The 26,234-nt window shown below is 39.6% G+C and overlaps 1 protein-coding gene across 3 annotated transcripts in view; it reads left to right on the forward strand.

The window, feature by feature from the left end:
- Positions 1-24,830, forward strand: part of LOC110448160 (TWiK family of potassium channels protein 18-like) — a 65,863-nt gene extending 41,033 nt beyond the window's left edge. For all 3 annotated transcript variants that reach the window (XM_021494259.1, XM_021494258.1, XM_021494260.1), the window contains 2 exons: positions 3,249-4,257; positions 22,016-24,830. In XM_021494259.1, the coding sequence (XP_021349934.1) occupies positions 3,477-4,257; positions 22,016-22,680 (1,446 nt within the window). In that variant the 5' untranslated portion in view covers positions 3,249-3,476 and the 3' untranslated portion in view covers positions 22,681-24,830. The remainder of the gene's footprint in view (positions 1-3,248; positions 4,258-22,015) is intronic.
- The last annotated feature ends 1,404 nt before the right edge of the window (positions 24,831-26,234 follow it).

The following is a 26,234-nucleotide window of genomic DNA, read 5'->3' on the forward strand; positions in this document are numbered from 1 at the left end:
ACGTTATGAAAAGCCCTCTGCATGCCGTAATAATATTTGTATTGACGACGATCCTCAAAATCCCACGAATATGAAAAGAAGCCAATAGCACACTGTATGAACCCGCGAACAATTTGATAAACAGCTTTTAATAATGGTGCATTAATGTGAGCCATGAACTGGTAAAACAACACACAGCTCAGGAATGTTTTAATGGGAGGTATGAAATCTACCAATATAATTTGAATAAAAATGAATTATATCATTTCTCATTAAACTAACAACATCACCAAATGTTAAATTTTAATAAACACACAGAGTTGTATATCCTGTACACTTTGTTGCCACCTGTTTAGCGAATCACAAGCGTATCAGGTGATATACGGAGAAAACGTAAATGATATCTACAGAACACGGTGTAAGGATAAAAGTAAACGAGGGCCGCTTAGGGTACGGCGATCACTGATGTTTTGTGTGTTTAGATCACTGACAATGTGTTTGGTATCCCTCTTCACCGGTTTGGAGACGTGCCATTTTGTGTATTTATATGCTATATATAAGTAACTTGATATATATTAAACATCGAATGGTGCATTCTGACGAGATAAGTTTGATTACTTGTGATTTTTTCCTACCTCCCACACCACAACACCAATAAACATGGCGATAGTCGTCAATGCAATAAAACACAATCTTCGGTGTCTGCTGCAAGGATTGTTTTATCGAGGTGAAATGGGAGTTTTATTTAAGTATGTAATGGCCATTGCAAAATGTTGCTGTTGTCAATTTAGATTATGTCACCACAGTGAGATTTACTCACGGCTTTGATTATTGACGTCACATTCTAGCGATGATTCTAGTGAACTCGGTTGCTTGGGACACCTGTGTCGACAGAGTCTGCCGTGTTTTCTCGCCCAAGTATCCCCGGAAGTATCATTCGCATGCCCCTTCCGCTATCTGCCTTCTCGTCATCGAGGAGGTCGTCAGCTGTTGTAGAGCGTTCGCGTTAAATAGTTGATGATGTATCTTAATAGACAAGAAATTTTGATTTATTATGAAATTCATCCTATTTTGTTTTCTTTTATTTCGTTGCAAACCGTCTATCTGCACAAGTACTGAAAATATCGGTGGCTGGTTTGTCAGGAATATTTGTTTATGTTAAGTTGCCTTCCCCAAAAAACATGTAGATGCAAGCGATGGAAATTCATTGACACGAAATAATTAAATAAATATCTTCTCGCTGTAGACACAACATTTCATACTTTTGTTTTTATGATCGGGGAAGATAATTGTACTTTATGTGAAATGCGTCGTATATAAACACACTGTACCAGATATACGGCCACTACCGAGGCGCCCATATACCACAAGTATATTTCACAGTCAGACGGCACAGTACACTGGGAACATGGACGTCCCAGTCCAGCTACTGTCGTCAATTTAATAAGGTAGCTTCACAGCGACACATTTTATGTGTTCGAAGCTGAATATTTCGCAATAAATGACGTAGACTCTTCGTTTCCTGAGGTGACTGCTGCCATTACTTCGCGACAGCACGTGAACTCAGCAGTCGAACAGATCATTAGCGCGTTGACAATAGTAATGTCACCCTGGTAAACTACTTGCCGCTTCCTACCAGAGGTCCCGGGTTCGACAACTAGCGGAGGCATTGAACAAATAATAAACTCTATTACATTGGCGCCCACATATATATAGGGACCCGGGGGATTTGACAAAAATACTCAGCGATACTTGCAAAGGAATCGCTATGACCCATGGAAAGGGAGTATGTCACCCTGGTAAAATACTAGCCGCTTCCTACCGTCTCGGCTAGGGAGAATTGCTCTTCAGCTCATTCAGTAGGACGTAACATAAGTAAACCAGAGGTCCCGGGTTCAACTCCTAGCGGAGGCATTGACAAAATAATAACCTCTGTTACACTAACTATACATATATCTACCACGAAACTATACACGAACTCCACATCTTCGTGTTTCAGCTAGAATGTCGATCGTACTCGCGTGCTCGAGGTGGTGTTAATAACATGTCGCGTGCCGTAATTCTATCCCGGATATTACGTGTTTACAGATTAAACACCGAGATAAACTTGCTAACTAGAACACACATCTTCGGGTTATTTAAACAATTTCGTGACATCAGGTGGAATCTTAGCACTGAATCTTGTCAGAAATTTAACGATCAAGTACCAGATACAGATTAACATTGTAACTTGGAACTCTCTCGAAAACACCTTCGCAGCAATTGACGGGGCCCTACCTCACGCGATGACCGGAACATCCACATCTAAATGACGTCACTTGTTATTGGGTCAGACGTGTTGGTATATTTTTTTTTATAAAACGAAACGCACGTACATAATTCACTAGAGTGAGTAATACCTTCAGTGCTGGCACTCGGACAGAGCTTGGTACCGTGGGACACACAAGCTGTAAACCAATCATACTTTAAAAACGACAGGATCGTTTTTCATAAGGTATTATTTTAAAAATGCAGTGTTTATAAAGAATCGTATATATGATTTTTCAGACAAAAAATAATACAATTACTTTATATTTCATTATTTTGGTAATCTAGATATAGGGAGACTTTCTTAATGTAGTCCCATTCAGAAAATACCATAGAAGTAGCCGCGGAGTTATATCTTCCCAAGTGTATGATTTTGTTCTTCATGAGGAACTATGTTATGAGGTAATATGCTCTAGTTGACGTTAGAAGGTCTATGAGTGAATATTATTGTAACAGTTAGACTGTACATATTGAATTATAAACCGTTCCACCCCTCTCTCTCCGATAAAGGCGCTTTGTTTTATATACACAGAGATATAATTACGTCACAGGTTTGGGAGATCGTCATAGGTTTTAACTTCACTTATCCAGGTAGGGAATTGTTTATCAGGTACATGTATATGCTGAGTTGTTTTGATTGGTTTTATCCAAAAAAATATGTTTACCAATGCAGATCGAGAAAGGTTGTAACTTATCTGTATCTATCTATATATATATATATATATATATATATATATATATATAAAAAGACAAGAGTTTCTTCGACTTCCCTAGCGCTTTCTCCTCTTTAGAGATTCATCAGAGGAACCCTCTGATAAACCCCTCTACAGAGGAGAAAGCGCTAGGGAAGTCCAAGATTTTTTTGTCTTTTGTTTTTTATATTTAACCATCACAAGGACTTGAATATATATATATAAGGACTTTGATGTTATATACTATATCAGACGCTTTTTTTTTTACAGGACATGATGGTATGTTATAACGACAGAGGGAAGCCACTCCACAAGATCCGGGGTCAGAGGTCACGATGGACACGATAAAAATGGCCGTGAAAGACGCAACGAGCAGCGGAGGTGTCCTGCCAGCCGATGTCAGTCCGATACATCAGTCAAGATATACCTTCTGATGTCGGGATACAGTGCAAACAAGTCTAGTTAGAAGGTGAAATAAGATCAAACAATTGTGTCATTATGGAATCTGGAAGTATCAAGGAACATATGTCAGATTATGATACCGGAAGTGACGAGGAGATCGAAAGGATACTTTCCAAGGCCGACACTGAAATTGTTCATGACGGCGAAGACGACATACATCTGAACGTGAGTAGGGTGAGTCGAGTAAGCAGCAGACGAGACGATGACATACACCAAGAAAATGTCTCCTTCACAGCTGCTGAAAACGGGCACTGTAGTGAAGGCGATGATCCTTACAACGTCCCTCCAGGCCGGAAGTCAGGTTGCTGCGCATGTTGTTTTTGCGGAAAAGCAAGAAAACACAAAAATCACGAAGTGTATCCGAAATCTTCACCACATTCAAAGGCACTCAACAAAAAGCCTCAGACTCGTGCCAAATCTCAAAATCGCCGAGGCAAACGTTGCATAAAATGTTGTAAGCAGTTCGTCGCATTTCTCTTCTCCCACATAGGAATGTGTTCTCTCGTTGTCGCCTATTCAATTCTCGGGGGATTCATTTTCAAGGAGCTGGAAGCTCCCTATGAAAAGACAGCACGTGCTAATGTAGCGGCAAACCGGAAGGTACAGGTTGACAGGCTCTGGAACATTACGTTCCTCTATAACGTGTTTCACACGGCTAATTGGACCGTGGCCGCGGACGATATCCTCAGGGACTTCCAGACTCTTATCTACAAGGCCACGAAGGAGAATGGTTGGGATGGCAAAGACGGCGAAGGGGAGGTGCAGTGGTCATTCGCGGGGGCACTTCTCTATTCTATCACTGTCATAACAACGATCGGTGAGTACGTCATCAAAACGGGGGTTACTGTTCTCTATCACCGATAACATCGATAGGTGAGTACGTCATCAAAACGGGGGTTACTGTTCTCTATCACCGATAGGTGAGTACGTCATCAAAACGGGGGTTATACAAACCCTTCTCATGATGACAAGTTATTACGCTGAAAGGGGGTTCCTTTTCTCCTTCATCCATATTACAATGATACGTTATTACGTCATCTAAAAGTGGGTTTCTGTAATTGACATCACTTAGCTAGCGTGCTTCATGCAATTGGTCATTTTCAGCTGGCGTTCATATTGACTGTGAATGGCAACGGAATACATTTCAATGCTTGAGTATTTCATATTTCTGTTTCAAGTCAATCGCGGCGTCATATCAGTAAACAGGAGCGATGCAAAGATCGAATTTTAATTATATTGATTGCAAGTCCCTTTATTAACACTCTCAGAAGAAATTGTATAGGATTATCAACGCAATTGGATCAGTGTCTTTTTACTCTTTACTGGTCTCGCATACTATTTCGACATCGGCTTTAGGCTGCTCCAGGATTGTCGCTGGCTCCAGCGATACACATACACAGATAGCGCTAATTTAAGGACTTTTTGATTGCTAATAACTGTAAATATAAAATACATATTGCATATAAGTAACATACACCTGTTACGTGAAGCGCTAGAGGGCTTCATCAAATATGGATGTAACCGATTTGAGTTCATACAATAATGTTGAAAACACTCGTTTTCAATCCATATATGAATGTCCTTTGGACTTGGTCGAGCTACATAGAGCCAATGATCACAATGGGTTTCCGGAATCTGTGTAGAATATGTACTGCTGGTTATTCATGCTCCTGTCATGGCGAGAGTTGTCGTTCTTTACAGTGTACTGAGGAGATCAAGCTGGTGTCTGGTCTACAAATAAGTATGCTGATAGCGGAGGGTATACACAATACGGGCAGACTTATTCAACACTGAATGGTTTATCATCCTTAGGTAAAAACGCCAGCAAAAACCAGCGTACTTATACTTGCCAATCTCAGAAAGAATTTTTAGAAAGGTGTAAGCCAAATGGTGTATATTTCACATTCTAACACGATTCGTTTGCAACGCGTGTTTTGATTGGTTACGGACCATGGAAATGTAAGAACTTGTTCAATATTAATCCCAATGTGTCGTATAAACTTTGGTAACAGGACGTTCACGAACATACAGATCGAGCTCTCGCCAGTATGGGCGGGGCTAAATGACCGACTTTTGAAAGCTTCTTTCCGATTGGTCAGTCCGCTGCAGAATGACACGTCGCCAGTTCAGGTCTCAAAGTACTTTTATACAAGGAAATACAATGTTTCTAAACATATTAGCGTAGTATATTTATTAAGGTGTGTTAGAATGGGGATAGTACGTTGATTTTCGTGTCTATACTGGCGATGAGAACATGAAATTTGGTTTAAACTCTCGACCTATCGGTCTTGAGTTCAAACCCAAATTCCATGTTCTCGACCTATCGGTCTCGAGTTCAAAACCAAATTTCATGTTCTAATCGCCAGTATAGCCTCTCAAAACAACGTTCTATCCCCTAATTAAATTTATAGCATAAAAGCCGACACTGCGAATGCCCCCCCCCCCCCCCCCCCCCCCCCCCATTATTATTGTTTAAAACGCAAAAGATCAAAGTTATGATAAAGTGATCGCTCAGAGATTAAAACAAAATTATGACCAATACGGATGCCAGTTTATATAATGTAATACAATTCTGACTTGGTATAATGGATATTGATTGTAGACAATTAAGATTCTTGAAGCTGAGCTGACGAACTATTGGTTAAAATAGGACGAATACATATACGATTGAGTCCCTTTCCTTCGGATTATCAAGATAAAACGCCTAACGACCACGAGGGTTTGGATTACGTATGACAGAAGAGGTACTTCAGTAATGGAACCATTATCTTTAGTACAAATATTTTGTAGTATATAGGATTATCTTATTCTAAATGTCAATCAGGATAATTTTGCCTGAACTATCTTAATTGTGCGTTGTCAATTTTAGTTTTGAGTTTGATTTTACGTACGATATCGAACTTTTTATAGGTAGATCTTTCAAACATCTGCTAGAAATTGTTTCTCTAGCTATTCAGTGTGTGTTGGTCGCGACAATTAAATAATGATAATTCATCTTAGCTTCCATTCTGTCATAAAAACGACCTTATCTAGATATAATATTTCATCTGCCACATTCGATCGGTAGCTCAACATTACTTCTTCTAAGTTCTAGTGAACAGTAGCTGGTCGTAGATATCTTGCAAGTGCTTTTCCAAAAATGCCTGATGCCTACAAATATTTCTGTATTTGGTCCCTTTAATGACCTGTAAAACACTAACGATGTACCTTGCCAGACTAAACCGGAGCAAAAAAAAACAACAACGGCGAGAAAATCGGCACAGCTCCGGCGAGAAAGAACTTGAAAAATCTAAATTGACCGTAGCAATACCGATGTAGTTCCGGCAATCCCGTTGTGATACCGTTGTTCCATCGATGTAAGAGCCGATGTGCTACCGAATACCACTTTTCTGACACCTCAGTGTTACCGAGGCGCCGCCGATGTTATACCGAGGCGCCGCCGTTGTTCTACCGATGTGCCATCGTTGACCGGAGCTATAGCGGAGTGATGCCGTTGAGCTGCCGATGTTACGGTAGCATCATTTCTACTTCGGTGATATTCGGTAGTACTACGGTATCACATCGGTACCAGTACGGTACACATTGAGGCCACCGGAGAACCGCCGATCCATTACGGGGCGCTACCGGTGATCTACCGACATTAACGAAGCCCTACCGGCCGCGGAGTACTGCCAATCAATTATCGTTGTAGTCCTGTTGCTCGCTCCGGCAGCGCAATGGCGGACATTTTTGAGCATGGTCAAAAATGTCTAGCGTCGTCTGCCGTTGCTCTATATTTCGCCGAGGTATTGACTAGGTCCTGACGATGTACCACCGTTCTAAGCGGTGTGATACCGTTGCGCTGCCGTACTAGTATCGATCCCCGAAAATCGCCAAATTTGTGCTCCGGTATAGCTCCGGCGATCCAAATCGGCTAGGTGTGACATGCCCTTTAGGGTAATCGAACACATCGCTTTACGAACTATATATGTATTATCGTTGACTGTATAAAGCAGTGCTTTTCAAAGCCTTGTACTTAAAATGGCCATGGCCCAAAATCACAAACAAACAAACAAACTTCAAATGTACTTCTGAAGACGTACTAAATTGCATTCAAATAACTGCTACGTTTTGAAGGTTAAAGTTATATAATGAAGTTTTTACTTCATTAGTAAGATATTGATATTACACAATTCGGCCAAATATCCATTCATACAAACTTCGTTATTTACAACCAAAAGAAAGAAATACATTTGGTTGTATCAACAGATTCTGCCCTAAACTTGTTTTCAACTGCGTGGCGGAGGCGACAAACTCGTGTACATTACAAATATCGAATCATATCAGCGGTGGTAATTGATTCGTTTTGTCGAAAGTATTTTGATATAGGTTAAATTGATCAACTGTGGACAATTACTTTTTGCAATCATCGTTGTTGACAAAACCGTGATATCAATATTTAAAATCCTACGTGTGCGGCGTTTTAAGTGTGTAGACATTAGTCAATGATTAATCGGACTATGCAAACTCGCTGATTACACAATAATTTTAGATGAATTGTGTTTGTGTTTTATGTCTGTTACTGATAAAAGGTTCAAAATGTTTGCTTTGTTATTAATAATGAGTGTCTGTTGACAATTCGTCTACTCGCCGGTTAGGTCGGATGGGCTGTACCAATGGGAATGTGCGGCGTTCACACGTATTAGCAAGTGAAAACATATATGTATCATATATAAACCGTGTATTGTCAGACAAATGACGGCAGACATCTTACATCATATAAATGTGGCGAAGATAAAGATATTTGTCTTAATCGAACACGCCTCCATATTTTGTAGCTAGTGTTGTATACGAACGCGTCCCAATTAAATGGCGAACAGCAAATGTCTTCAAGCACTTCCATGTTTGATGAGTGCCAGTGCAATGGTCACGATGTTACATTAACCATTCAATCATAAACAATATTCATCATAGTGAACATATACGTCAAACGTGTCGGTTATAGAGGGACGGAATCAGGACAGGCATACATGGAATTACATTCAGTTTTATATATAGAAATTTCGTTTATTTCTATATCATTCGTTTTGGTTCCAAATGATATTTTTTTTCATGATCGTGGGATTCATATCAATCTGTCTGGTTTGAATGCCTATTTACAAATGTCTTATTTGCCTTATGCTGTCTTCGAGGCGTTAGTCTGAGACACTGCTTCAAAACGTATCGAACGCGCGTCAGATACCGCTACATGTATCTATTTCTGTACGACTATATTCCATTAGTCTTGACAGTAACGCATTAACTCTCCAAGTTTTTGTTCCAGGTCCTTTCAAATTTTTTATCATTTAAATTACCACTCCCAATCACTTAGAAACCTGGGATATGTATACTTTCTTTTTCTGTGATGATTATTACTGTTTTATTATTAACATATGTGATTATCTCCATTTACTTGTAATATAATATCTTATTGTTATTTTTACATATGTTTGTCGCAATAATAGCTCTCAAGAGCTAATGTTCATTGTTTATCTGTATGCGACGTTAAATAAAGTTTCTTGTATCTTGTATATTGATTAAATAAATCACGTTAGTTAAAGTACAGCATAAAGAACAGCATTAATATATTGTACCGGACGTACTCGTATACGATTAAATAACCATTATTTACTCACATTTTATTCTATCTTTTGATGATAGTATTAATATTGTATGCTATCATTATTGATTCACTGCATTTATATTGGTAACGTCACATCCGGAAGTTTATTGTATCGTGACATCACTTCCATGATGCCCGTTAGCTTATACATATAGTTTAATCTCAATGTATCGCTTTAGTATTGTTATTTACAGAGATCGCTATTAGTTTGAGTCCTAATTAATAGATGTCATTTGGAGTTAAAGAAAACTTTGGTGAATTTCACTAACATTGGCGTTGCTTCTATATTTTTGCGTTAGCAATGCACGCGTGATCCTATTTTGGTTGTGGTTGATTTTCCTACACAGAGCCCCTAAATTAATTTCTCTGACGAATCACACATTCTAATTAGACACCCGAGGGGCCACATGAAAAAGTCGGGTTCCTATAACCCTAACACTGCGTATCCGTTTATCCTATTGATACACGACCCGTTAATACCAGTGACACAGAACAGTTCATGAAAGCATCTACTAGGATCAAACACATAGGGGATTTCCTGGCAATATCGTCTACATGACCGCGTTTGAACTAAGTGTATTCTCGGCTGGGCTGACGAGCTTTGTGGCTATAGAAAGGGTTCATCATACAGACTCGAATGGCTCTATTGTAGCTGTATATCAACCATCAAACGGTTAAGCTTAATATGCTTGTGTAAAGTATACAATATACACTCCCGTATAATAGTTATTATCTGGTGTACAATAATCCATTAACCAGGCTTTTCGTATTTCTGTGTAATATGTACTTAAGGACTGGTGCAACTATATTGGCCAATCAGCAAGTGTTTCATTGTAATCTCTGCCTAAAACTTGTTCCAGTTAAATATAGCTCCCCTTTATAAATTAAAAGTTTAATCGTTGACAATTTATTTATTGAATAAAATCTGCAGGTATTTTACGTTGGAAAAAATGTAGGGTTTAGTACATTTTAATATCTGATGGCGGTTTTTATGAAAAGGTAAAATGTCAGATGGTTCACCGTTTGGTTTGTAAACTTCCGGTTGTCAACAACTGTAGGATGTGGCTTTCTTACATGCCATTAAACTTGTCAAAAAAAACACCTTTTGCGGCCTTTGTCAGGTGTGAATCTAGGATCTAGACAGTTGTCATTAGTGTTGAACTTTGAATGTTATTTATCTGGTAGCCTAAAGCTAAGTAATAACGTTAAGTAAAGGGTTAAGTCGCGCTTGTCATACTCATGGCTCATTGTCCCGACACTGCAGGCAAGTACTAGGATTTGTTTCGAACACGCAGTTATACATCAGGAACGGATTGGGCCAGGCTACTTCCGTTGACTACGTAGCTCATTGGGTAGACAGTGTCATGGTCGCGAGTCCGGAGTTCGATTCCTGGTCCGTGGTATTCTCACACTCGGAACATAATTGTTGATTCGTTCTTACGTTCATTTCATCGGTCCTTATGCTTTTGTCTTCATTAAAGCTCCCCAAGGTATGGGTCTCTTTTCAAAAATTGATTTTTCAATTATATGGTAAAAAATGTTTTCAGTGCATATTAAGTACAGTTCTGGCAGACATACGCCGGTCCGTTGTAAGTTGGACATTAACAATAAGGCATCACCCGTAAAGTACCTGTTTGTGATATACAATGTATATAGTGTAGTGGACGTCTGTTGGATGTAATTATCATTAAATGTAGCGGGGTTATACTCTACCTTGGCGTGGTAAACAACTTTGTTGTAATTAGTTGGTGTACAGCGTCAGTGTCCTCCTGTTGTCTGGGTCGATATTCTTCATTTGTTTTATTACTGGATAACAACAAATTTGTATAGAGGACCATTTATCCTCAGGGCTAACAGCAGTGAATCGTCCTAAGTAGTTCTAACAAAGAAACAAATACATCAATTGTATCGTAAATGTGCTTAACAAACGAACAACTATATTTATTTCACGTTCTCATCAAAACGAACAACTATCCTTAATTTTCAGAACAAAGAAACATGTTCTCTTATCATTCTCCTTTGCATTCTTAACAAAGCTCCAAAATAACATTAGAAGATAGAGGAACTCCACTTTTCTAAGAACTGTTTACGAAAAAATAGAAGAAATTCTCCTATTTATTGCTAACAAATGATAAAATAATACATACCAATTGTTAACGAAGAAATTACTGGCCTAACCATTGTTAACGAAGAACTACTAGCCTAACCATTGTTAATGAAGGCACTACTGGCCTAACCATTGTTAACGAAGGAACTACTGGCCTAACCATTGTTAACAAAGAAATAACTGGTCGAACCATTGTTAACGAAGGAACTACTGGCCTAACCATTGTTAACGAATGAACTACTGGCCTAAACATTGTTTACAAGGGAACTACTGACCTAACCATTGTTAAAAAGGGAACCACTGGGTTAACGAAGGAACTACTGGCCTCTGGCCTAACCATTGGTAACAAAGGAACTACTGGCCTTACCATTGTTTACGAAGGAACTACTGGCCTCTGGCCTAACCATTGACAACGAAGGAACTACTAGCCTAACCCTTGTTAATGAAGGCACTACTGGCCAAACCATTGTTAACGAAAGAACTACTGGCCTAACCATTGTTAACAAGAGAACTACTGGCCTAACCATTGTTTACAAGGGAACTACTGGCCTAACTATTGTTAACGAAGGAATTACTGGCCTAACCATTGACAACGAAGGAACTACTGGCCTAACCATTGTTAACAAGGGAACCACTGACCTAACGATTGTTAACAAAGAAATTACTGGCCTAACCATTGTTAACGAAGAACTACTAGCCTAACCATTGTTAATGAAGGCACTACTGGCCTAACCATTGTTAACGAAGGAACTACTGGCCTAACCATTGTTAACAAAGAAATAACTGGCCTAACCATTGTTAACGAAGGAACTACTGGCCTTACCATTGTTAACAAAGGAACTACTGGCCTAACCATTGTTAATGAAGGCACTACTGGCCTAACCATTGTTAACGAAGGAACTACTGACCTAACCATTGTTAATTAAGAAATTACTGGCCTAACCATTGTTAACGAAGGAACTACTGGCCTAACCATTGTTAACGATGGAACTTCTGGCCTTACCATTGTTAACAAAGAAATTACTGGCCTAACCATTGTTAACGAAGTAACTACTGGCCTAACCATTGTTTACAAGGGAACTACTGGCCTAACTATTGTTAACGATGGAACTTCTGGCCTTACCATTGTTAGGCCAGTAGTTCCATCGTTAACAGGGGTTAGGCCAGTAGTTCCTTCGTGAACAATGGTTAGGCCAGTAATTAAGAAATTACTGGCCTAACCATTGTTAATTAAGAAATTACTGGCCTAACCATTGTTAATGAAGGCACTACCGGCCTAACCATTGTTAACGAAGTAACTACTGGCCTAACCATTGTTAACGAAGGAACTACTGGCCTAACCCTTGTTAACGATGGAACTACTGGCCTAACCATTGTTAACAAAGAAATTACTGGCCTAACCATTGTTAACGAAGGAACTACTGGCCTAACCATTGTTAACGAAGGACTACTAGCCTAACCATTGTTAACAAAGGAACTACTGGCCTAACCATTGTTAACAAAGGAACTACTGGCCTAACCATTGTTAATAAAGGAACTACTGACCTAACCATTGTTAACGAAGAACCACTGGCCTAACCATTGTTAACAAAGGAACTACTGGCCTTACCATTGTTTACGAAGGAACTACTGGCCTAACCATTGTTAACAAGGGAACCACTGACCTAACCAATGTTAACGAAGGAACTACTAGCCTAACCATTGTTAACAAAGAAATTACTGGCCTAACCATTGTTAACGAAGCACTACTAGACTAACCATTGTTAACGAAAGAACTACTGGCCTTACCATTGTTAACGAAGGAACTACTGGCCTTACCATCGTTAACGAAGGAACTACTGGCCTAACCATTGTTAACAAGGGAACCACTGACCTAACCAATGTTAACGAAGGAACTACTAGCCTAACCATTGTTAACAAAGGAACTACTGGCCTTACCATTGTTTACGAAGGAACTACTGGCCTGACCATTGTTAACAAGGGAACCACTGACCTAACCATTGTTAACGAAGGAACTACTGGCCTTACCATTGTTAACGAAGGAACTACTGGCCTAACCATTGTTAAAAAGGGAACCACTGGCCTAACCATTGTTAACGAAGGAACTACTGGCCTAACCATTGTTAACGAAGGCACTACTGGCCAAACCATTGTTAGCGAAGGAACTACTGGCCTAAACATTGTTAATGAAGGAACTACTGGCCTAACTATTGTTAACAAGGGAACTACTCGCCTAACCATTGTTAACGAAGGTACTACTAGCCTAACCATTGTTAACGAAAGAACTACTGGCCTAACCATTTTTAACAAAGGAACTACTAGCAAAACCATTGTTAACAAGGATTGTTAACGAAGGCACTACTGGCCAAACCATTGTTAGCGAAGGAACTACTGGCCTAAACATTGTTAATGAAGGAACTACTGTCCTAACTATTGTTAACAAGGGAACCACTGACCTAACCATTGTTAACGAAGGAACTACTGGCCTAACCATTGTTAACAAGAGAACTACTAGCCTATCCATTGACAACGAAGGAACTACTGGCCTAACCATTGTTAACAAGGGAACTACTGGCCTAACCATTGTTAACAAAGGAACTACTAGCCAAACCATTGTTAACAAGAGAACTACTGGCCTAACCATTGTTAACGAAGGAATTACTGGCCTAACCATTGACAACGAAGGAACTACTGGCCTAACCATTGTTAACAAGGGAACCACTGACCTAACCATTGTTAACAATGAAATTACTGGCCTAACCATTGTTAACGAAGAACTACTAGCCTAACCATTGTTAATGAAGGCACTACTGGCCTTACTATTGTTAACGAAGGAACTACTGGCCTAACCATTGTTAACAAAGAAATAACTGGCCTAACCCTTGTTAACGAAGGAACTACTTGCCTAACCATTGTTAACGAAGGAACTACTGGCCTAACCATTGTTAACAAAGAAATTACTGGCCTAACTATTGTTAACGAAGGAACTACTGGCCTAACCATTGTTAACAAGGGAACACTACTAGCCTAACCATTGTTATGTTAACAATGAAATTACTGGCCTAACTATTGTTAACGAAGGAACAACTGGCCTAACCATTGTTAACGAAGGAACTACTGGCCTAACCATTATTAACAAAGGAACTACTGGCCTAACCATTGTTAATGAAGGCATTACTGGCCTAACCATTGTTAACGAAGAACTACTGGCCTAACCATTGACAACGAAGGAACTGCTAGCCTAACCATTGTTAACAAGGGAACTACTGGCCCAACCATTGTTAACGAAGGAACTACTGGCCTAACCATTGTTAACGAAGGAACTACTGGCCTAACTATTGTTAACAAAGGAACTACTCGCCTAACCATTGTTAACAAGAGAACTACTGGCCTAACCATTGTAAATGAAGAACTACTGGCCTAACCATTGTTAACGAATAACTACTGGCCTAACCATTGTTAACGAAGAACTACTGGCCTAAGCATTGTTAACGAAAGAACTACTGGCCTAACCATTGTTAACGAAGAACTACTGGCCTAACCATAGTTAACGAAAGAACTACTGGCCTAACCATTGTTTACAAGAGAACTACTGGCCTAACCATTGTTTACAAGAGAACTACTGGCCTAACCATTGTTAACAAAGGAACTACTGGCCTAACCATTGTTAACAAGGGAACCACTGACCTAACCATTGTTAACGAAGGAACACCTGGCCTAACCATTGTTAACGAAGGAACTTCTGGCCTAACCATTGTTAACGAAGAACTACTGGCCTACCCATTGTTAACGAAGAACTACTAGCCTAACCATTGTTAACGAAGAACTACTGGCCTAACCATAGTTAACGAAAGAACTACTGGCCTAACCATTGTTAACGAAGGAACTTCTGGCCTAACCATTGTTTACAAGAGAACTACTGGCCTAACCATTGTTAACGAAGGAACTACCGGCCTAACCATTGGTAAACAAGGAACTACTGGCCTAACCATTGACAACGAAGGAACTACTGGCCTAACCATTGTTAACGAAGGAACTACTGGCCTAACCATTGTTAACGAAGAAACTACTGGCCTAACCATTGTTAACGAAGGAACTACTGGCCTAACCATTGTTAACAAGAGAACTACTGGCCTAACCATTGTTAACGAAGGAACTACTGGCCTAACCATTGGTAAAGAAGGAACTACTGGCCTAACCATTGACAACGAAGGAACTACTGGCCTAACCATTGTTAACGAAGGAACTACTGGCCTAACCATTGTTAACGAAGAACTACTGGCCTAACCATTGTTAAAGAAGAACTACTGACCTAACCATTGTTAACGAAGGCACTACTTGCCTAACCATTGTTAATGAAGGAACTACTGGCCTAACCATTGTTAACGAAGGACCTACTAGCCTAACTATTGTTAATGAAGGAACTACTAGCCTAACTATTGTTAATGAAGGAACTACTGGCCTAATTATTGTTAACGAAGGAACTACTATCCTAATCATTATTAACGAAGGAACACCTGTTAAGGAAATACCAAATTTCCTAAGCATTGAAGAACGAGCAAGTATCATCAGCGTTATTGTCCTGAGAGGAACAGTTGTTTACAAAACTTTTGAAAATATATATTTTTTGAACCAGAGATAAACAGTTTCCCGACTTATATGTATAGGAATGATGCAATATATTTAAAATGTTGCTACTTTTGAACACAGTTTTTGAGATTTCTTTTATGTAAAAGTCTTTTGTACTACTTTCGTGACGGTAGAACGTTGCACTAGTTAATCAACATGTACACCTATTGATACCACGGGTCTGCCTCGAGGTTATACCGTTAGGACGGTCGCTTTAATCACACAAGTCTGGGACTAACAACGGACTTTAACAATATCGATGACACCTGCTGATTTTGACGCCATATACTCATCAGTAAATTGATGTGATGGTCGGGAATTCCGCCCAAGGTCAGCCTCATGTCCCTTATTTCCTGCTGGGCACCATTGACCTGTTTAAAACCCAACATTGCGGTCGATTTTCACATTTTCCGCAGTTTTTGTCCATTTCCCAAAGGTACTTGACTTCATTGACTGAGTACGCGTAAAGGTCACGGTTAGGTATTAAGGACCCAATTGTTTTAGACTTCGATCTATCGAGTCGAATGCGCCCTCCCAAAGTGACACTGTTTGCCGGATTCGGCGAATCGCCGTTGAACCTCCCAATCAAAACCCCCAGACTTTGAGATATAGCATACAGGCGATTTCGCAGTTCCCAGTAGACGGGAGAACGGGATATGATTGAATTAAATCTAGGGAAATCAGGATTTGTTTACTTGTGATTGAGTAAAGATTAAATTCGAGACAAGATCGAGACTTACGATGCCAGGGTTTGGCACCTAATCTGACACTGATAGATTTATAAATAAATCTTGTTGACAGTAATTTAACCATTGACAGACTGGCGCGACCGATTTCTGCGGTACATCACCGGAAGTTGTGACAAAGAACAGTTCTGGAAACATTCACGCGACTTGACGCTTTCTTTTATGTCGGTATAAATATATATATGAAAATTTCCTGGCGATATTAATGTTGAGAGCGAGTATAGGGTTACCAATAAAATAATGTTCAATGATACTTCTCTTCAGAATAATATGTTTTACGGCACGGCCGTTAGTGAGGGCGGAGCCAGGTTGTACTGTAAATGTATCGGAATATCGGTACTGTACTCTTTCAAGCATTGAGTGATGTGTTAAATTACTAAATCAGACCTACATGTATAGCTATACAGTGTATATTACAGTTAAGTTTCCTTTCTTGATTTCTTTTTGGCTGACAAGATGTTTGATATCTTGAAGTTTTCCGCCTAGGCGTATGATGACATGACATTAATGTGAGAATGCGAAAGGTTCATTAGACTCTATATAAGTATTTAAATTTGCACCTCTTGAATCCATTGCAAAAATCAAGTGCAGCATATTCTACAAAGACATTGAAATAAAACATATTAGGATGGATATTGTTAATCATGTATAATAGCATAGTTATCTGATATCCACGAAAAGATATACATATATATATATGTATATATCTTTACGAATTACTTCAAACTTAACTTCAATGATTTATAAATATTGTATCCAGAGAGAATTTATGCAAAGTATTTTACAATTTTTGTGCTTTTTATGTGTAAAAATTAATTTGTTCAGTGCTATAAAAACTGGATTTATATGAAGTTTCTATTAAAAATAAGAAGAATATGCGAAATCACAATTTTTGTCATTTTTCAATACCCATCATTGCAGCCAAGAGAGTCAACAGATATATATTGTGGATGAATACATTTGTTTCAGCAACTTACTGACTATATGCTTTATATGTCTCTGCTTTATGTATAGTTTTAGCAATAGAGAAAATGTATTGTTTCCTCAATTAGAAATTGAATCAGTTCAGCACATAAAACTGTATAGATTTTTTTTTAAATCGTGCAGATTTGTAAAACAGCAGATTTTCTTTTATGAATAAAAAAATAGCTATGAGATAGTAATCAAAAATGAAAATGTTACAGTACAGTATGGATTCAATTTTTTTTTTCTATTTTTATTCGTGCAAAATATCAATTAAAAAAATCTTATGAAAATACTTGTATGTTTTTGTATCCTATCATTATGCGTCACTGTGATAAACTCCCTTTTTGTTGACAACCAGCACGTTGTTTTGTTGATATTCCGTTTTCTAAATATATACCACTGCAATCTCTACCCAGAGTTGTCGTAGGGAGTGCAAGGACCGTAACTCTGCGTGATAGTCTCGTTCAACCAGACTCTTGTTGTCTGCGCAAGCGTCTGATTCAACGAGACTACACTGCCGATACAATAATTTTTCGACCATTCAGAGCTAGAGCAATGTAGCCGGTAACGTAATGTCAAGAGAATTTACATCTTTAACCGGAAAGTATCAAATATTTACGTATCCTATAGTTAGATATAAGTTTTAAATCTTACAAAAATGTAACGTTTGTTCGAGACTCGGCAAACGAGAACTTGTTTCGAGATCAAGATGGCGGAGACCACAGCGCCTGCGACTGGCGGCCATGTTAAGACAAGTATTTCAGTTCCATAGGTATTGTGAATAATCTTTATTTTTCTTACATACGTGTTACCTATAGGGAGAGCTTCGCTCTCACGGGCCCTTCGGGCCCTTGAGATAGCTCCGCCCTCTATGAATATCGTTTTACAGGGATACGCTTTTTCTTCAGGTGTGTTCCCTCACGTGCTGGATAAGGCATGGATTAAAAATTGAACGTATCACCGATAATTAAACGCTATCCCTCGTGAATCATCAGACATGCTTGGTATGATACGATTGTCTGAATTGTCATTTCAGCCGTTATTCTAGAATAATAATAGCATTTCAACAACTCGTGTTTCTCTAAAAGATGGTTGTTTGTCTAACGTCTAAGTGATACTCCGGTTCGGTTACCTCTAGGGATATTGTCAAATTTACATACTGGTCATCAGCTGTCAACACTATTATAGCTGGCTCCCCGCCATACAAAAACATTTTGTTGATGTCATCTAATTCTGTCGACCTTTTCCTACTGACGACCCTTGGTGACACGCGGAAATGTTTTTGAGCAACTCTCGTTCACGGGGACTTGGGACATTAGTGTAAAAGGTTTATATGGCCCCTGGGAGCTAAATACACGACGCAATACTGTTGAAATCGACACATGATTATATGTTCAATATGCACATAAAATTGCTGAGTATAACGATATCTGCGCATCACAATACGAGGGCAATCACCCTCACCGGGACAGAATGTGTGTTCGGTTCTCGTGTTTCCTCCTATTGTCAATTGATTACAAAGGTTCTGTGTCATGTACTTTCTCGTTCCAACCCTCAAAAACTATTGTCTATAGAGGTTGTATCACATTTTCCTGCTGAGTTTCAGTCAAGGAATTATGGTTTGGGAATAAGGATTCTTTGCCAAGCTATAGAGAAGGTCAATATTCCGATTTTAGGATACCTTACAAAATTCCGTTTTGGAAAATATGTCGAGAAAGTCTCAAATTCTATAATTAAAAGATGTATCAACCTGTTGACAAAGTTAAACAAGAGATAGCTTGGTACACATGGCGCCACCTAGCGCGTCATATAACATAGGTGTTTCCCCAAGGCAAATCACAATTCGATCTTAAATCGGCTCTGCCGAAAATATTCAAGGCGTAATGACAGAAAAAACGTTTGTTATATGGAATCATTTACCAGAAAAACGGTAGCGCCGTGTACAATCAACCAACTTGGGTATAACCTAGAAAAAACGGTAGCGCCGTGTACAATCAACCACCTTGGGTATAACCTAGACAAAACGATAGCGCCGTGTACAATCAACCAACTGGGGTATAACCTAGACAAAACGGTAGCTCTGTGTACAATCAACCAACTTGATTATAACCTAGACAAAACGGTAGCGCTGCGTACAATCAACCAACTTGAGTATACCCTAGACAAAACGGTAGCGCTGTGTACAATAAACCATCTTGAGTATAACCTAGACAAAACTGTAGCGCTGTGTACAATCAACGAACTTGAGAATAACTAGACAAAACGGTAGCAATCAACCAACTGGGGTATAACCTAGACAAAACGGTAGGGCCGTGTACATTCAACCAACTTGAGTATAACCTAGACAAAACTGTAGCGCTGTGTACAATCAACGAACTTGAGTATAACTAGACAAAACGGTAGCAATCAACCAACTTGGGTATAAACTAGAGAAAACAGGAGCGCTTTGTACAATCAACCAACTTGAGTATAACCTAGACAAAACGGGAGCGCCGTGTACAATCAACCACCTTGGGTATAACCTAGACAAAACGATAGAGCCGTGTACAATCAACCAACTTGGGTATATCCTAGACAAAACGGTAGCGCCGTTTACAATCAACCAACTTTAGTATAACCTAGACAAAACGGAAGCGCTGTGTACAATCAACCAACTGGAGTATATCCTAGACAAAACGGTAGCGCCGTGTACTATCAAGCAACTTTAGTATAACCTAGACAAATCGGTAGCGCCGTGTACAATCAACCACCTTGGGTATAACCTAGACAAAACGATAGCGCCGTGTACAATCAACCAACTTAGGTATAACCTAGGCAAACCGGTAGCGCCGTGTACAATCAACGAACTTGAGTATAACTAGACAAAACGGTAGCAATCAACCAACTTGGGTATAAACTAGAGAAAACAGGAGCGCTTTGTACAATCAACCAACTTGAGTATACCCTAGACAAAACGGTAGCGCCGTTTACAATCAACCAACTTTAGTATAACCTAGACAAATCGGTAGCGCCGTGTACAATCAACCACCTTGGGTATAACCTAGACAAAACGGTAGCGCTGCGTACAATCAACCAACTTGAGTATAACCTAGACAAAACGGTAGCGCTGTGTACAATCAACGAACTTGAGTATAACTAGACAAAACGGTAGCAATCAACCAACTTGGGTATAACCTAGATCTACGTTGAAAGATTAGGCTCAGAAGTACAATTACAGATAAAGTATATATTTGATATATGAACTTATCAGTCAGAAATGTAATATAAATATACATCTATCGTTCAGAGTACAGGACTACACAAGTTGTGTCGTGACGTCACATACCATTCAGAGCATATGACTGTACCCCTGATAGTAATTTCTGGTGTAATGACGTCACATACCATTCAGAGTAAAGGACTTCACCATTGATAATAATTTCTAGTGTAGTGACGTCATATCAAATTCAGAGCATAGGACTGCACTGCTGATAACAATTGGTGGTGTAGTGACGTCATAGGCCATTAAGAGTATAGGGCTACGTCCATCCCTGACAGCAATCCGCCATGCCGTGACGTCATGTACCATTTAGATGCCGTGACCATATGCAATTTCGAGTAAAATACTGTACTCATGTTTGCAGTTTGTGATGCAGTGACGTCAATTCAAACAATTCAGAGTAAAGCACTGAACACATTAGAGCGTAATGCCGTGACGTCAGAAACCACTTAGAGGTGCTGTGACGTCATTTACTATTTAGAGTAAAGGACTTCACTCCTGGTACGAATATGACGTCACATGCCATTCAATTGAAGTGTTAATTATAATTCGAGGAAGGATCTATATCCGTTTATAAAAGTCGTCTTGTCAATTTTATGGCGTGATCATTGACTTTTCGGTCACGTAAACTTACGTGATTTACATAATGCAGGACATGGGCAGATAATGCAACATGTAAGCGGACATATAAAAATATTATGCTTCATTCAACACTTATTTAAAGAGAGGAACCATTTTAGTTCGTGCACTTAAATATTTCCGATAATTACGTCCGGTTTTCCGTCGAATATGCGTTTTCATTCAGAATAACATGACCCTTTTAACATGCTCGTATTGAGTTTTTGGTATTTACACAAACCCTTCCTTAGTGATTTAATGGGTATGTAAATAGAAAACATTAGCACTCTCTAGCTGTATTAACGATGGAGGAGGCGATGTAACCCGAGTATCATGAGACACGATCTGCATAATCAATTATAAATAGGAGCCAGTCGGCGGGACGAGTAATCCGGACAGTGAATGATGACATTAGGGAATCCCACAGGTACAAAGGTATCAGTAGACGCATACCTGTCACTTGTATTAGATTACATAATAAAATTGCACGCTCTGCCCACTTAAACAAATATATAAAATAGAAAATGATTCGATAAAATCAGGACATATCACTTGTATGTTGAATTTACATTTATTGATGTTTTCATTTTTTTTTTTTATATATTACAGGCTACGGACATATAGCCCCGAAAACCGCCAATGGACGGATGGTCACCGTTGTATACGCTCTTTTCGGAATTCCTCTAACTTTACTGTGCTTGGCTAATATGGGGTCCTTCCTAGCCAACTGTTTCCGGTTCCTTTACAAGAACGTGTGTCTCGCGGTGATATGGCTGTGTTGCCCGTCTCAAGCCAAGTGGCACAGACAATCTGATAGCCGCATTAAAACGCCCACGAAAGAAGAGGCAGACCTTATCCGATCTTCAAAGAAGGGAGAGTTACACGATGAAGTCACAATCGTTATAGGGGACAAAACATCAAATACAAACAACAAGAACGAGAAAGTGCGCGTACCGATTCTGGTCAGCCTAATGTTAATTGCGGCGTACATATTCGGCGGCGCGACCCTGTTCGCCATGTGGGAGGGGTGGGATTACCTCGTGGGGTCTTACTTCTGCTTCATCACCCTCAGCACGGTGGGGTTTGGGGACTTTGTTCCGGGGGCCGGGGTATATTCCTTCTCCAATAATCAGAAACTCATTATCTGTGCGTTCTACCTTATTTTTGGCCTGTCATTGATAGCCATGTGCTTCGAACTCATGCAGGAAGAGGTCCGAGCTAAGTTCCGGTGGCTCGGCCTGAAGTGTGGCATTATCGATGACGAACGGAAGTGACCACGTGATTTATTTTATTTTTAAACCCACATTTTCACCAATTGTATGCGAGTTAATTTAACAAGATATTTGGAATATCTTGTTATTTATGCGTCTTTTCTTAATTTTCTATACATTTAAACAACGTTTTTGTCAATAAGACATCTGTTTTTAATGCACGGGTGTGTTGTAAAGTGTAATAATTTTAGAAGAATTGTATTTCTCTTGTCTCGGCGTGTGCACATTAGAAAACTGTTCAGGGTAGGAGGCAGTCACGTGGGTTGTACAAAAATGTTATACTTAAATCACATTACGCGTGGTGGCGTCACAATTAAGTCATTTCAACGTTTTAAGTTTGCAGAACAAGTGAAAATTTCTCATAATTTAGTTATATTTGCTAGACATATGAAGATGAAAATGACAGAAAATTGGTACTCTTTTATTCCTGTATGTCAAAAAACCGTTCATTCCGCACGCAGGTTTATGAATCGGGAGCAAGCCCTTGGCAAAACCTCAGGTTTTACTCCATTGATGACCCCTTCGGTAGAATTTCCTATCCTCTACACAAACACATGTGGAGGAGTATCCTGATCTTGTTCTCGACCATATGTTCAATGAGTGTTCTAAGATAATACAGGTCGTTTTATGTCATACTATAAAAATTGTTTCACCGGAAGTCGTACTCCCTACAATGTCTTGTTTCACTGGAAGTCGTACTCCTAACAATGTCTTGTTTCACTGGAAGTCGAACTCCCTACAATGTCTTGCTTCACCGGAAGTCTTACTCCCTACAATGTCTTGTTACACAGGAAGTCGTTCTCCCTACAATGTCTTGTTTCACCGGAAGTCGTACTCCCTACAATGTCTTGTTTCACTGGAAGTCGTACTACCTACAATGTCCCGTTTCACCGGAAGTCGTACTCCCTACAATGTCTTGTTTCACTGGAAGCCGTACTCCCTACAATGTCCCGTTTCACTGGAAGTCGTACTCCTAACAATGTCTTGTTTCACCGGTCGCGTGAGGAAGTATATAACATTTTCTCGTTTACGAAATTCTCTTCTTCTCATCGTTTAATTGGTATAAAATGGTTATTTTTAAATTCTCAGAACTCGCCTCTCGGATATTACAAAACCTGATCGGAATTATTAACTTGAGATTGGGATTATAATCTACACTCATGAGTTAGAAAGGCTAACCTGAAGTGGCTGAGGGGAGGAGCCTTAAGTGGTTACAGAGTACACAACTATCAAAAAACTTCTTCTTTATAACTAACTGACGGATTTTGACAAACAATTCATAAAGGATTTTTAGATGACGAGAATAAGAATTGTATTCATTTCAGATTTAGATTTGGCCATTGGGCCTCTTGTTTAATGTAAAACCTTCACAACACACAATAATAACGTTGACACTTTACTTGCGTCCCGTGACACACAAATAATGATCTTATTATTTAGCAAGAATGTATTGTTTCTGTTAACTAGTACATTTAGCTATTATTATAGTTCAGCTTTGACACAATGACACAATAAAAAGACTTATTTTGGACGCGAATTTTCCCATAAATTCTATTCGGGGTTCTTTCAAACTATACGTTTGTTTAAAAATGGGAAAAACACAATTTATAATGACGAAAACATCACATTTCTTTTTCATTGTCTCTACGTTGAACGATTTTAATCAATAAGTTTTATCTTTCATTTATAACGCTACACGTTGCCGACGTTCTGACAATTCTATCCCAAAAATCAAACTGTGACGGAAGTTTACAACACAGAATAGAACGATTAATGACTCTAGTCTAACTCTGGTTTGCCGAAAAACTGTACCGTGACCAGGAACCAGTAATCCTTTGTTGGACACTTCGGTACATCAACGACACAATAACACTATCCGACAGTTCGGTACATCACCGACACAATAACACTATCAGACAGTTCGGAACATCACCGACACAATAACACTATCAGACAGTTCGGTACATCCCCGACACAATAACACTATCAGACACTTCGGTACATCCCCGACACAATAACACTATCAGACACTTCGGTACATAACCGACACAATAACACTATCAGACACTCCGGTACATCACCGACACAATAACACTATCTGACACTTCGGCACATCACCGACACAATAACGCTGTCTGAAACTTCGGTACATCACCGACACAATAGCACTGTCAGACAGTTCGGTACATCAACGACACAATAACACTATCAGACAGTTCGGTACATCACCGACACAATAACACTGTCAGGCAGTTCGGTACATCACCGACACAATAACACTGTCAGGCAGTTCGGTACATCACCGACACAATAACACTGTCTGACACTTCGGCACATCACCGACACAATAACACTGTCTGAAACTTCGGTACATCACCGACACAATAACACTGTCAGACAGTTCGGTACATCAACGACACAATAACACTATCAGACACTTCTGTACATCACCGACACAATAACACTGTCAGACACTTTGGTACATCAACGACACAATAACACTATCAGACACTTCGGTACATCAACGACACAATGTCACTGTCAGACAGTTCGGTACATCAACAACACAATAACACTATCAGACAGTTCGGCACATCACCGACACAATAACACTGTCTGACAATTCGGTAAATCACCGACACAATAACACTATCAGACACTTCGGTACATCACCGACACAAAAACACTGTCTTACACGTCGGTATCACCGACACAATAACACTGTTTGACAGGTCGGTACATCAACGACACAATAACACGGTCAGACACTTCGGTACATCACCGACAAAATAACACTGTCAGACACTTCGGCACATCACCGACACAATAACACTACCAGACAGTTCGGTACATCACCGACACAATAACATTGTCTGGCAGTTCGGTACATCACCGACACAATAACGCTATCAGACAGTTCGGTACATCACCGACACAATAACACTATCAGACAGTTCGGTACATCACCGACACAATAACATTGTCTGACAGTTCGGTACATCACCGACACAATAACACTGTTTGACAGTTCGGTACATCAACGACACAATAACACTATCAGACAGTACGGTACATCACCGAAACAATAACACTGTCTGACACTTCGGTACATCAACGAAACAATAACACTATCAGACAGTTCGGTACATCACCGACAAAATAACACTGTCAGACACTTCGGTACATCACCGACACAATAACACTATCAGACAGTTCGGTACATCACCGACACAATAACACTGTCTGACACTTCGGTACATCACCGACACAATAACACTTTCAGACAGTTCGGTACATCAACGATACAATAACACTATCAGACAGTTCGGTACATCACCGACACAATAACTCTGTCTGACACTTCGGTACATCACCGCCACAATAACACTGTCAGACACTTCGCTACATCACCGACACAATAACACTGTCGGACACTTCGGTACATCACCGACACAATAACACTCTCAGACACTTCGGTACATCACCAACACAATAACACTATCAGACAGTTCGGTACATCCCCGACACAATAACACTGTCTGACACTTCGGTGCATC

The sequence above is a fragment of the Mizuhopecten yessoensis genome, unplaced genomic scaffold (assembly GCF_002113885.1).
Source record: "Mizuhopecten yessoensis strain PY_sf001 unplaced genomic scaffold, ASM211388v2 scaffold3853, whole genome shotgun sequence".
Lineage (NCBI taxonomy): Eukaryota > Metazoa > Mollusca > Bivalvia > Pectinida > Pectinidae > Mizuhopecten > Mizuhopecten yessoensis.